The sequence below is a fragment of the Chiroxiphia lanceolata genome, chromosome 20 (genome assembly GCF_009829145.1).
Source record: "Chiroxiphia lanceolata isolate bChiLan1 chromosome 20, bChiLan1.pri, whole genome shotgun sequence".
Lineage (NCBI taxonomy): Eukaryota > Metazoa > Chordata > Aves > Passeriformes > Pipridae > Chiroxiphia > Chiroxiphia lanceolata.
In genome coordinates, this window is record NC_045656.1 from 9,470,592 (window position 1) to 9,484,908 (window position 14,317).

At 44.3% G+C, this 14,317-nt stretch overlaps 1 protein-coding gene across 11 annotated transcripts in view; it reads right to left on the minus strand.

Annotated features, from left to right (window-relative positions):
• Window positions 1-14,317, minus strand: part of BCAS3 (BCAS3 microtubule associated cell migration factor) — a 319,099-nt gene that overhangs the window by 215,965 nt on the left and 88,817 nt on the right. For all 11 annotated transcript variants that reach the window (XM_032707131.1, XM_032707129.1, XM_032707130.1 and 8 more), the window contains one exon: window positions 13,633-13,897. In XM_032707131.1, the coding sequence (XP_032563022.1) occupies window positions 13,633-13,897 (265 nt within the window). The remainder of the gene's footprint in view (window positions 1-13,632; window positions 13,898-14,317) is intronic.

Sequence of the window (14,317 nt, forward strand, 5' to 3'; positions counted from 1 at the left end):
TCTCAGCCTCAGACATAAGAAAACAGAGAGCAAAAGGGAAAAAAGCACTAAGCTATGAAGAGAGAATGAAAAGGTATAAAAGAGATGCTGAATAAGACTGAAATCTAAGATGATTCCTCTTTGCAAAAAAACAAAACAAAACAAAACAAAAACCAGCCAAAAAACGTTCAGCATTTAATTTGTAAATATATATTTAGAAGTACAGTTTAATCTGATGTATACAAACCTCAATAAAAAATTAACTAAAGCAGAGCTCATAATGCACAGCCCAACCACGAGAAAAAAATTCAGCTGTGACAAATGAAAAAGCTGTAACTACCAAACATATGTCACAACAACCATTGCCTGCCAGCCTGTATTTTCTGCAGCAACATTCAGTTGCTTAACTGCGAAAAAATGTAATTAAAAGTGATAGAAGTAAAAAATTCCAAGTTGGAACGCTGCAGAAAGGAGAGAGATTATTTCTGACAGTAAAGTTGTTCTTCAGAATCTAAATACAGTAACATTAAGATGGTGAGGACCATTAAGGTTAAAGAAAACCCCATAATTTTCTGGTGTGCTGCTGCAGCCCTCCAGAAATTGGAAAAATTCCCTTTCCATTCCTCCAGCCTGTCCAAGTAGGAAACTCCTGCAGTAAACAGGAGTTGTGTGTGCACAGGGCTGCTGTATCAGGCCAAAAGAGCACAAAGAATGCAGTCAAGCATCAACATTATTTCTACAGCTCGAGCAGTTGTTGATTCACTGTCAAAGGACGGGCAACAAATAAGCCAAAGTTTAAATCTGCTCGAAATATCCAATATTTTTCATACAGAACCCTGAACTCCAGTTACCTCAGGACATGTGGACAGCACACTCAGCTGTGAGGGGTAACTTGGTTGTGCACTGACAGCTGCACACAGATCACATCCTACTGCCTGCTCATGGACACTTCCTGCTGAATTTAGAGAAATTCAGGGGGAATCAATGGCCACCCTCCCAATCCCATGGCAAACATGTCCTCTCCAGGGTCACTCTGAAGGTTTCCAGTGGAGTGTCCCGAGGGAGGGGGCTCTTTCCCTCGGTACTCACCTGGAGCTGAGCTCAACAGCCCTCAGGACCCCGTGCAAGGCAAGTCCCTTGGGTCAAGTATTTGTCGTTCCAGGGGCTGCCAGGGAAGAGTTGCTCGGATCAGAGTTCAAGAGCTGTGCACAGAATGCATTAAAGCCAGTTTAGGCTCAGCTTCATTTTCCCATGTGCCTGCACTCCCTCTCCAGCCCGGGCCACAGCTCAGGACTTGCATTATTTCCACTCAAGGTATGAATTCCTGCTAAACCCACGACAAAGATTCCTCTGGTTAATCCTAATTGAGCCTTTCAGATTTCCACTGGAGAGAAATAAAAGAAAAACAGGCTTATGTCTCAATTTAAGCTGCTGGTAAATCTCTTACTAATTTTACTAAGGGACTTCCAAAAAGCCAGGGATGTCGTGGCTCTGGAGTCTGACTGAAGTTTATTTCCAAGTGCAGCTTTACACACTGGATGAACTTCCATACCTACAGAGACATGGAAAACCAGCCTTACACACTGGATGAACTTCCATACCTACAGAGACATGGAAAACCAGCCTTACACACTGGATGAACTTCCATACCTACAGAGACATGGAAAATCAGCCTTACACACTGGATGAACTTCCATACCTACAGAGACATGGAAAACCAGTGGGTTCTGTCTTAATACCTGTTTGCTGAGAGCCTGCAAACCCATCCTCATCTCATCTCATCCCCCCAAAACCTGAGCCACGGTTTTCCAGACATTTCATTCCACGGATAACCAAAGGCAAAACGCATTAAGCTGAGGATAAAAGTGAGGAGAGCAAACAACAATGTGCTTTGTTGTCAGAGGGAGGGAGCGGCCGCCAGGCCGGGCTGTATTCCCAGAGCAGCCATCACTGACAGACTCACTTCCACCGAGGAAAACAGGGAGGCCTGAAAGGGCCGGACAAAAGAAATCCCAGCAGACAGAGAAACAACAAATTAAAAGCGCCATTATAAAACACAGATGCTATAAGGAAAATAAACTTCACAAGATTTAGTGGTTTTTGACAGAGCTGGACATCTGTGGAAAAGCCATCAGGAGCAGCTCCCAGGTATGGCTGGACAGGCATCGCCTCTCTCCTCATCACGGCCTCTCTGGGAAGAGTCACCCTCAGCTCTCCACACACCTTCACCACTGCAGTGCTTGTTTAGCAACACCTGTGATTTTATTTATGATGATTTTATTTATACGTGTTAAACTCATAAGCTGCTCATCAAACATTTGATCAAATCACTCTAAGTTTTCAAATGTATTTTTGGATAAGAAAGGAAAGCCACTCCAAGCAGAAAATGTGTGAGACTTGCAGGCCTCTAACACCGTTCAAAAAGCAATCAATCGACTGAAAGCAATTAATACAGTAACTTGTCCTCTTCTGATCAACTCAGAGCCTTGATGAGTTCAGGCCAGATTTCAAATTGGTCAGTGTTTGAACAGAGGACTTGAGGGCACTGCTGTCAGAGCCCATCTCTGAGGAGAGAGGAGCAAAACCACCCTGAGTTTTGCCACTATAATGACACGACTCCGCATCCAAGTGCAGCCCCGAGGAGCGCGTTGTGCATCAGCACCATGTGGGCAGAGTTACGGGATCCTGAAAGAACCAGTTTGATGCAGCCCCACTGTATCTGTATATATGACCTGCCTCCCTGTCTGAGTGCTGCTTTTCTTTGGTGTCAAGAAATTCCACCCTGCCAGCGAGCAAAGCAAAAGAGGACTTGGCCCAGACAATTTTTTTTTTCTGGTAGGAAAGTAATGATCAGAAGGATTTTAGTTTCTCTATACACTTTACATGAAACACTAAAGTGGTATCAAGCACCTCTCAGCCTTATAATAAAATGCTTCTGTGTTGATTTTTTCCATTTTTGTTCCATTACTCCAATACAAAAAGCTTAGTAATGCAGGGTCATTAAAATTCAAACCCCACTTGATTAGCTTTTATATCTTACAGTATTTAACAGACTCCATTTCAAAGGGTACCACGTAGTCTACTGACATTAACACTACATATAAACAACTATAATTTGGGAAATAAAAACAGTAACTCCAGGCTATGCAATCATGTGGAGGCCGAGTTACAGGAAAAAGAACCGTGTTTGGCCATTATTTCTGTTTAGTGTAACACTGAGGATTCCTCAGCTAAACACTCCCTAATCATATAATGCAAGGGAAATAAAATCCTTTCTAACAGGCAGGCAAAAAAAAAAAAAAAGAAAAAAAAAAAAGGCAGGAAAAACAGAAGTGTCATGGACGTGGTGGTTTATTTTGCTTTGCCTTTCATTCCATACAAAAAAGTTTCCCGGATGAGAATGGAAAGCTTCCCAGCTCCAGCTCCAAGACTTTCACCCTCGTTCCTGACCTTTTCTCAGGCATGTTCCAGTATAATCTGTAATCTACTACAGTCGGAAGAGGAAACAGCAGCGCCCTGGTGAGAAACGCTGCCTTGTGACCCGAGGAGGGAGCCCAGCGGAAGCAATGCTGGCTCACGGAGCCCTCAGGAAGAGCCTGACAGGCAAAACTCAACAGCCTCCCAAGGAACACGCTCAGCACCACGAGCCCTGATTGCTGCCAAAGGGGGCTTTTGCTTTCATGGTTTGTTTTATCCAGTCCAACGTGTGTTATCTTTCTTCGTGAAATGTTAAGATGTTTTCCTAGAAAAAGCCAGGAAACTCATTATTTTAGCTAACGATCGCCTCTCAATTCAAGTCACATTGCCACTTCCTTCAATTGTGTCCTATCAAATTTAAACTCATTTCACACCCTCACCCTCAATATTTCCAATACAATTAGGCCCATTAAAGGAGGAATATTATGTCTTGGCTACCACATGTACATGCACTTCATGCAGCTACTCAGAGCAACTTTTCCTCCCAGCTAAAGTGGTCCAAGTCCAAAACCTGTCACTAATCTGATTCCACCGGAATGGATGGGAGAAAACAACGCAGCCAGTTGTTTGTGTAACATTTCAAACCACTCGATATCAAACTTTTGGAAACACAGCTGCACTAAATCTCACGACTGTCCTAAGGAAGAAGAACTTTCTCCCCGTTTGCATCCAGGCAAGGCATGTGATGGTGACAGTCAGAGTGCTCTGCCGAGACGTGCAAGCGCCAGCCCAAGTGTCTGAGGCCCTGCTGAGCCAGAGCCCTCTGCCCTCTCACCCCAGCTCCTTGAACTCCAGCTCTTCCAACTGCTCATCAGCCTCCTCCACTCCAGATCTGAACACAGCCTCACAGTAGTGCCTTCCTCCTCCTGAAGTTTTCCTTCTACTATCAGAAACTTTGCCCCCCAGTTACAAAGTGTCCCACTGATGCTCAGTGATCTCCTCTTGTCCTGGGCACAGGAACTGCCATGACCCCTTTGCTGCCTGTACCTCTACCTGGCCAAAGATGGATTGTGAAAGAACAGTTCCAACCTCAAGGTCTACCTGGGATTTGAACCTGTCATTTACTCACACAACTACTGATGGTACAGTACAGCTGGTCATTTTTCCTACCTCCATGAGTGTTTCTTCCTTTCCTGTATGGAAAAGAAATTACACTGACAGTCCAGAGAAATCAAAAAGGAGAGGAAACCACTCTGCCAGAACAGTAACCATGTTCTGGGCCCCATGGCACCTCTCACAGCAGCTGTGAAGAGATCCACAGTGTCAACTGCCTTGTGCAAAAAATAACTCCTTGAAAATCTGACACAAATACCTGCTTCTTCTCCCCTTGCTGCTTCCCATCCTCACTGTGTACAGACACCACTTTGCTGTGCTAAAGATAACAAAGGTGTCTTGAAGCATCTCCTCAGAAAACAAACCCTCTACCACACGTACAAATCTGGCACAAAAATAATTTTTCTGGACTTATTTAACTAAAAATACTGTTGGTGCAAATCTCCAGCCCATTTATGGGCAGAACTCGAAATAAACCCCAGAAACTGGTTTGCCAGCTGTTGGCTCCGCAGGCAGCGGCGGCAGCGCTTCAGCCGGGCTCTTCCACGTGGTGGTTCCCAGCCCAGAGAGCCAAACTGGCCCTCCTGCTCCTGGGTCATGTCCAGGAAGCACCAGGCACAGGCAGGGCCGGGTCCACACCTTGCCATCCTCTTTGAGCCAGACCTTGCACCTCCAACTCTCCACAGATGGAAAGCCTCCAAGACCAGAGTCTTGTAACTACTACGGGTGTAGCTACGGAGTGTTTCCAAGCAAACAGGCAGGAGCTGTGCCATCCTCCCCTCCCCGGCGCTCTGGGCCACAGGCTGTGGCTGCAGCTCCCACAGCTCTGAACTGGAGTTTGCAAACCCTTCTGAGGACAGGACTCTGTGAGCTCAGACTAACACTGCACTAATGAGGTTATCGCACAGGCAGCCTCCGGGCACTGCAGAGAGACTCTGCTCCTCCGATTCCTCGCACATGGGAATTTTGCTAACACTGTCTGCTGGTGAATGATGAAGCGCTTGAGAAAACAAGTATGTACTACTGCTGCTGCCCCTTGTCACGTCTATCCATCATAATTCATATCAGCACAGCTCTGAAGTCAAAGCCTCCTTTCAGGGATGACTCCGAGACACTGCAGCGTTGTGAACTTGGGGAAATTTGGGCGTCTCGCACTTCTCTTCCAAATGATACAGAATTAAATGATCTTTATGAACCTAATTTTTTTTGTATTGGGACAGAAAAACAGATCAGAGTGTCTTAGAAACCGCAGAATTTCTAAGACATCTGGGAATTTCTGAAGGACATCTCTGTGTGCAGCTGTGTCGGGTGAGAAGACGGAAAGTTTAATGGTAGCTCCTTACTCAAAGGTTGAGCTTATTAGAATTGAATTTTGTATTGATGATAAACTCCATATTAACACATCCGTGATTTTTTTATCCCCACCTTTTTATCTCTGCCTTATTTTCCCTCTAGCTGCAACCATTAGCACAGATATTTTAGCATCTGAATTCAATACACAGGATTTATCCTAAGTTACGTGGAAGGAAAAAGAAGTGCCTTGAGAACCACTGCATTTGAGAACTTGACAATAATATCCATGGGTAATTATAACAAATGGCTTGTCTGAAACACCCACAGAATAGGAACTGAAGCAAACCATGGCAATCTCTCCCTCTTGCACCCTCCACACACCCTCGGCAGCTCTGCTCTTTTACCCATGACCGTTAAGGATGTTTTCTGGCTCCGTGACAGCAGCGTGACTCAGGTCATGAGAAGTGTCAAAGATGCATTTCCTTGAGATGGGAAAAAGCAACTGATTTTAACAGCCCACAAAGACTAAGCAAAAAAGAATAAGCCCAATCAGCATATTTACGGGTAAAGATAAACCTTTTAAAAGATACGAGTATATTTTATTTCCAATCTTAATGCTTACGTTTCTTTCCATAAAGTGTTTGCATTTTTCGGACTACCAAAAATGCACATTTGATTAAATGCCTTACTTAGGAATAATAACTGTGCTGGAAAAAGAAAAGACAATAAGGGTAGCCCCCATTTACTGCACAATCCATCCCCAATCATACAGACAGGGAGTCTGATTCAGGTTGCAGGCATGAGGGAGCAGCCCCAGATTCCCAGAATACCCACTGCCAGGGGAAGCACAAGGTGTTTGGGCTTGAACCCAGCAGGTCCATCAGATAAAGTGATTGTTCCCACCAGCTCTTGTCCCATTCCTTCCCCTCGCTGGTTACTAACGTGGGGCTTCACATGCTTTCACCTTCCCTCATGCCAAACCTTCCTCGTCATACAACACCCTCCACACTTAAACCTCCTCCTTCAGCTGATACGGTCTCTTGAAAAACTCCGGATTCTACTTTCTCACCTTGTGATCAAACACCCTGCAGGCCTGTATCAGGTGAGCAAAGCCACTTTTTGTCATTTCACTGATCACAGCTCCCTCGAGCCACTTACATTCCTTGACCCACCAATGAATGCCTGGACCCTGCTGCTTCTCCTGCCCTAATTCCAGCCTTTCCTCTTTTGTGCTTTGGACACAACCACCATGCAAGAACCATTCCTGCACTGCTCCTTCAGTGACTGGCTCTTTTCAGCTGCCTTGTTCTTTCAAAGCTCAGTCTTAGTGATGGGTTTTATGCTGATTGCACTGATTTCTCCCTAAAACACCGTTCAGCTGTACACAAGTGTATCTAGCCCTCTGCACAGACATATAAGGCACACTGAGAAGACAAAGTTGAGTGTGTTCCTTCTCAGGGATCATTAATATTATTTATCAATTTCCAATTGGCAACTGAAAATCCGATCAAAGCGATGCATCAGCTGCAGGATGTTGTTACTACTCCCATTGTAGAGAAGGAAATGCACCAGCCTGTCCTTTATATCCCTGGTTAACTGGGAGATTTGCGGATGACAAAGCATGGGTTTACTGTAAATTAAGAGGAAGCAATTGAGGGAACAATTGAAATAACCATAAAATCCCAAAATGTCATTTTAGTAAGTCATTTTCAGGCAAACACTTAAAATTCCAGTCACCGCTCCTTGCACTCCCTCGGTACCTGCCTCTCACACATCGGCACTTGACCCTATCAAAATTTTCTTCAATTCGATGTTACCAAGACTGAAATCATCCATCTTGACAGGAAAACTTCAGTGGGACGCTCACATCTGTGGTAATCCAACTCCTGCCTGCCTTCCCCCTTCCTTTCCCCCCGCGATCCATCTTTGCCATCGCGGTCTCCTGTGCGCTGCCGATCGCTTCCCCTCCGCCTGCCTACCCACAACCTTTGCTCTGACCACTGCTACGGCATTTGCTGGGCTAAATCACTCACTCAGAGAGTTTTACACTCCAGATCTCAAGAGCTGCAATTCCCTCCTGATGTCCGTCTCCTTCAATCTCCGATTTATCCGGAATATTCGCAACTTTTCTTTCAACTATCAAGGCAAACATGTATTCGCCCCCAATCTACGCTGTTTACAAAAACCTTCTTTAAAACACCTTATGTACAGACATGAACTTCCCTGGTGACAGAATTTATCAGTCTACTTCCCTACTTATCTGAAGGGAATGGATCTTTTCCTTCCACTTCAGAAACTACCCAAAATATACCACCTACTTCTTCCACTCCACTGACTCTTTATCCATTATCAAAAAAAAAAAAAAAGGGGGGGAAAAAAAAAGGCAGCTAAAAACACAGCTCGTTTACAACCAGTAAGCTGCTGGTCAGTTCCCAAACTGGTGCTTCCAGCTGTTCCCACCTCTTTTCCCGGCCCTACACGTGGAGCTGCTCTGGGCACTTCCATCGCCAGCCCTGGGACTGCTCCAGAAGGAAGGAGTCATCACAGAATCATAGAACCAGTCTCTAAAAGCCGCTAGCAGGAAATTCCCACCAGGCAAACTAATCCTGTTTCTCCCCAACTGCCTTAAAACTGCGAAGAGAAACTCCAGGTGAGGGCGTGAAACGAAGAGGCCCGCCGGGCGCTTCAGGCCAGCGAAGGCGGAGGGTTTATATTTGCAACAGAATAAATATTTATAACGCTTATATGAGTAGCTCAGTGCCTGTAGGACTGGGGGGGGGGGGGGGAAGAAAAGGAGGTTTCATCCTCCTCGCCACCATCTGCCCGCGCATCGCAGCGGCCGCCGGGCAGGGCCCCCCTCAGGGCCGGCCCCGCCTGAGGCGCCATGCCCGGGAGGACGGCGCCCCCTGCAGGCCGCGCCGGGCACCGCTGAGGGGACGGAGGGAGCGCGGGGAGCCTCCAGCTGCAAATCGATAAAAAAAATAACCGGTTTCCCATCGGAAATCGATAAGTAGTGATATTAATGATCCGCCGGAGGGAACGCGCTCGACTTCGTGTCTTCTCGGAGCGCTTCGTGCGTCCGTGCAGAGGGTTAGGTACACTCGTGCAGCTGAACGGTGTTCTAAGGAGAAATTAGTGCGATCAGCTTAAAAGCAGTCGCTAAACCCGAGCTTTGAAACAAGAAGAGAGACGCATTCAGGCTTTGAACCGAAGCTGCAAAAAGAACTACGTGAAATTACATCTCTATAAAAAAGAGCCGAGTGCGATGCTGCGGAGAAGCACAACAATTAAACGCAAATACAAATGTTAAAAGTGCGTTAAAACTACGGGCCGATGCTGCAGCTTGATTTACTGCTTTTACACATTTCTAAAAACCGCTTTTATCGAGAGACGCTGCAGATGACAAAAGGAAAAACTAAACTTCACAGAGAGTTTTCAAAGAACAGTTTCCAGCTCGTGTTCGCAGCGTTTGGAGTTAAACTCCGCGAAGGAACTGCCCTCCGGTGCTTTAAGTTATTATACAGTTAATTTTCTTCGAAACTATTTTTGTCTGCCTCTCTCTAAATAGGTGGTTTCTTAAGTGAGTGTTACTTAAAGGAAACCAATCTGTTTTTCAGGAAGGGCTGATGATGTCAGTCCTTTCAACTCTGCTTTCCCATAAGAATTCTTCTAGTAAAAGGAGTTTCACTCTGGGAAATAGTGAAAAGTAACGTGAAAATATTTAAAGCATCTCAGGGCTGCATGTTTATCAAACTTCCAGTTTTATGCCTGGATTTTAATCATGTTGCGATGGTAACGAAGGAAAAGCGAGACGAAACCTTTTGATTTTTAAAATTAGAAGAGATTTTGCAATGAAAAATGTGCCGTACTAAAATATTTATGAAGAGATAAACACAAGCCTTGAATGCACTATATCCAGAACAACATGTTTTTTCACAATTCTAAATTTATCTACTCCATCTCAGCATCGGTATTAAATCTGGAAAAAAAACCATGGTGTGTTATGAAGTTTTTTGGCAAAATTACACCATCCAAATAAATATTTCAATCCCCACCAAAATGCAAGACAAATTCAGAGAGTATCATATTATTATGGAATGGTTTTAGTAGGTGTGGATATATAGGCTGAATGTCTGTTTAACTTACTGCATCATTATTATTATTATTATTATTATTATTATTATTATTATTATTATTATTATTATTATTATTGTTATTATTATTATTATTATTAGTTCTGATACTGGAAATTCCTGCAGCCAGAAACAGAGAAACTCCGAGCAGAGCTACAGAGACTTTATTTCACTTACTGGTGGTGGAAGAAATAATGACAATAACACTCTGTATATTTTAATCTGCAGAATAAAAATACTTAGAGAGATATAGACATTTTTCAATCTTCCAAGAAAAACATTACTTTTTAACACCTAAATGCTCTTTGCTATTCCCATATAGGTGTCCTGAGGAGACCAGGGACACTTTTGCATCACCAATGACATAGTTTTGTTTTTACCACTCATCCCATAGTCCCCACATCATACCTGTGAGATAGGTAAGAACCATAAACCCCATTTTATACAAGTAAAAAGGTCATGTAAGGCCAAATTCTACCCCAATATTCACCCCCACAACCAACTGATGTCGTAATGGTCTTATAATAGTAAAAGCCCATAAAAGGATCCCAACCCAACTCAGATATTCCTGACAACTCTGGCAATCCAAAGGAATGACAAAAATACAACGTCGCTGGATTAAGAGACAGAGCAGCCCAAACAAAATCTCTGTCGGCTATAAAAGGTGCAAAGGAAATATCTCTTTATCATCCTCCATTTAACAGTTTACTTCACTCTGCTAAGAAGAACAAAGCCCAGCTATGATTCATTTGGAAATGAAATCATCCCCAGCCCCAGTAAAGGCTGACGTTGTGTGGGTAAACAGTTCCTGGGGTGCTCCGACAAAACGTAAATAGATTGCCTCGCTACTATACACACAGCAAACAGCTTCAGTTTGAAACTGGGAGGGGAAAAATACGACAGAACAAGAACTCTGAAAATATTTACAAGAACAAAAGCTAATCACAAGTTGCCATCAATAAGTTACGATTGCTAATCAGAAAAAGAAGATAACGAGCCAGTGCTTTGTGCGTGGCAGTCCGTTCTTTTGGCACAAGGTTGTAGCAATGAGATTTTTAATGCAGAAGAAATATCAGTAGGAGGATTAACAGCAGGGTTTTTTTTAACTTGGGGTTTATTTAAAGTTTTCTGGATTGCAAAGGACACCAAAAAAAAAAAATCCTCCAGTTTGCCACAATCTCCTCTGATTCAGTCACCTAATCAACAATTTGTCCCAGAGCAATGGTGCTCTCCAGGACATGGTCTTTGGTTTTATTTCCATTATAATTAGCTGCATTTAGAGGGATGATTAAGGAAAGCAACAGTTATTCTTCTTGAAGAAAACTACAAAATTAAAGTAATTCCACACATGGGGAACAAACAGATTATTACTGCTGTCACACATCACAAAACTGATAGACAGAATCAGCTCAGTAAAATTTACCAAGGATTGTAGAGCAAGTTAAAAGAAAAACCCAGGACTGCTCTTCCCTCTCTGGAGTACTGGCTTACACTCCTGTCACCAGACTGTCCTAACTCCTCCAAACAACAATCATTTAACATTAGAATATGGGAAGGAGCTGTTACAGTCTGAGTAAACACATCTTAGCTCACAAATTAAAATAATCATCGGTCTCTGGCTAATGCAGCTGCCACACACACACACAGACACACACATACAATCCCCTCTGCTGAAAAGTCGCTGTGAACTTCAGGGTTTTTTTTTTAACAAGTTGATGATAAATGGCTTTTTATAAAAAGCCTATAATGGGGTTCAATATCCTGCCTGCCTGCAGCCAGGTAAACTGAAAGATTACTGAAATGAAAAAGCAGCAATAAAATTACTGAAAATATTACGGTATTTTCTCAAATGGACTTTTTTAAAATGGAACCATTTCATCTTTTTTTTTTCCCCCGTAAGATTTTTTTAAGACAACTCTGCTAACTCCTCTACACGATCCCCGCAAATTTCTCATGGAAAACTTCCACAAGCAGGTTTGTGAGTTACCAGCACACGGTCTTAGCTCGTGTCCAACTCCAAGCCCTTCATCATCGAAGTGATGAGCACAGTCTGGGTGAAATCCTCCAGGAGCCACAGTTACCTTCCTGCCTTAACTCCCCGTGCCCACGTGCAGCCCTCCAACAGAGCTGACTGTTTAAACAGAGCTCATTTTCAAGCCATGATGACTGCGCAGAGATCTTGAAAGAAATCTGATTTATTATCTTTCGGGACAGACATTTGCCAACCAAAGTCTCAGAACTCTTGAGACACTCCCCTGAAAGCTGCTCCCTCTCTCTCAGGGACTCCTCCATGCACAACCTGCCCACCACTGAGCATCCTGGGGGAGGTGGAACTGCTGAGCCTTCTTTCAGAAAGAAGTGTCAAATCTATTCAAAACTTCAAATGCCCCTCAGAGCTCTGCAAAGGCAACAACTTACTGCAGCTCCCCTTGACAGAAAACAGAATTGGCTGGATGAAAGCTACACAAATTGATAGTTCCTTCCTCTCCTCTGTGTGATGTCAACAGTTAAAAGGGATTTGCCATAGCAAAGCTTTAGCGGTCCCCAGCCTGTCCCAGGCCTGACAGGCTGAGCTGCTCTGCAGCAAGGACAGAAAGTAAACTGGTAGATGATACACAACTGTCTGCAAGGAGGAGGAAACTTCAGAGCACGTTTTGGGTGCCTTCCAGTGGCTCCAGGCAGAAGAGCAGAGCTCCAGAACAGCTATGCACAAACCTTTGTTCAGAAAAGTCCAAAGAAAGGAGAAAATAGAGAGGCTTCTTCTGAGACAAGTCTGGTTCCCTTAATAATCACCAAGACATAAAACAGTCCCTTTGATTCCAAATCCCCACAAAGGTTCTCTCTATAGCAGAGAGCCCAGCACAGAGTTGGGCTTTCATGAGCACCAACTCTACTCATAATTAGGGAAGAGGGACTGTCTTTGGCCATTTTGAACACTCTCAGACTGGAAAAGGGTGGGTACCCCAAACAAACTGCTATTGAAACTTCACTTCCATGGAAGTTGTGACTTACTCTTAATGGAAAGGAGGCACAAGGATGCAGCAAATCCCGAATCCAAACAAAGCAGTTTCTAGCACAGACCTCATGAAAGAGAAAGGCAGAAAGAAGGGCAAAGACAAAACTGAAGAAGCTGTGGCAATGATGATTTTTGAACATTTCTGAGGCTCCCCTTCACATCCTTCAAGTGTCTCCACCACAGGACCAGAATGGACAGATCAATCTTACAGACTGTTTTCCCTTTGCACGTTATTTGTCACACTGCTCACGCACACACACACAAAAAAAAGTGGACAAAAATCTGTGCCATCAACTTCCCACTGTCTGGTTTCCACATTTCCCCTCGAGCAGCATTTATTGCAGATGTCCAGATGTGCTTCATGACCACTGGGGCTGATGAGCAATGAGAATTTCAGGTAATGGCACTTGAACACAGACCAGAATTACTGACCTAGATGGAAACTAGAGACCTAAAGACCCCCCAAACTTTCAGTTTAGAGTGGAAATCACTAACACATCTGTGATAGTATCGTTTACTTGAGCTGCAGAACTAGAGCTGTCCTTCTGAGGTATGTCCACCTTGGCTCATTCCTGTAATACCTGCTTACCTCACATATTTTTGCACAAAACCCGCAGCACCTTATTTTAGGAATTCTTGACGATATAAGGGGGAGGGAAGAAAGGAAAGCAGTGGATTTACCGTGGAGGGGTGAGCCAGAGGGGCTGCTGGACAGGCCTGGCACGGGGCTGCAGCGTCCCCCTTGCTTGGACGTGAGCTCCTGCTCGATCTCCTCCAGCCCCGCGCTCTTCTGGAAGCGGCTCATGCGATTCACCACCCGGGGGGACATGTGTGTCCTCACACAGGGCTGGCCCCCGTAGGGATTGATGGGAAACACGTGGGAAGTGCCCCGGAGCGTGCTGACCACCACCCAGCGACAGTCGTGGCTGAAGGAGATGTCCTGGACCTGGAAAACAGGGGAGGAGCGGGATGGAGTCACCAGCGTTCACATCTCTGACGTGGGAAACAGCCACGTCTTAAACCAACACAAATCTTAACTGGAAATGGGAATAAAAGCATATTTTGTATAAATCAGCTCTATTATTGAACATCAGCAGCAGTGTAATACCCACTGCCAAATTTTGTGCACTTCTCAGAAGATTTCTGAGATTTCCCTTCTCAACAGGCCCGAACTTAACGAAAACAAACCACGCTGCAAAGTGCCACAGAAAGCCACAAGAGCTTGGTGGAATTTTCAAATAGAACTCAAAGCTCTAAAAAGAGCTGGGAAATCATTTCAATTACATGTTTTGTATTGGCTTGTTTAATTTGTAGAGATTGCCCAAAAAGGGGGGAAAGGAGGGATGAGAAGGAAGAGAGAGACATC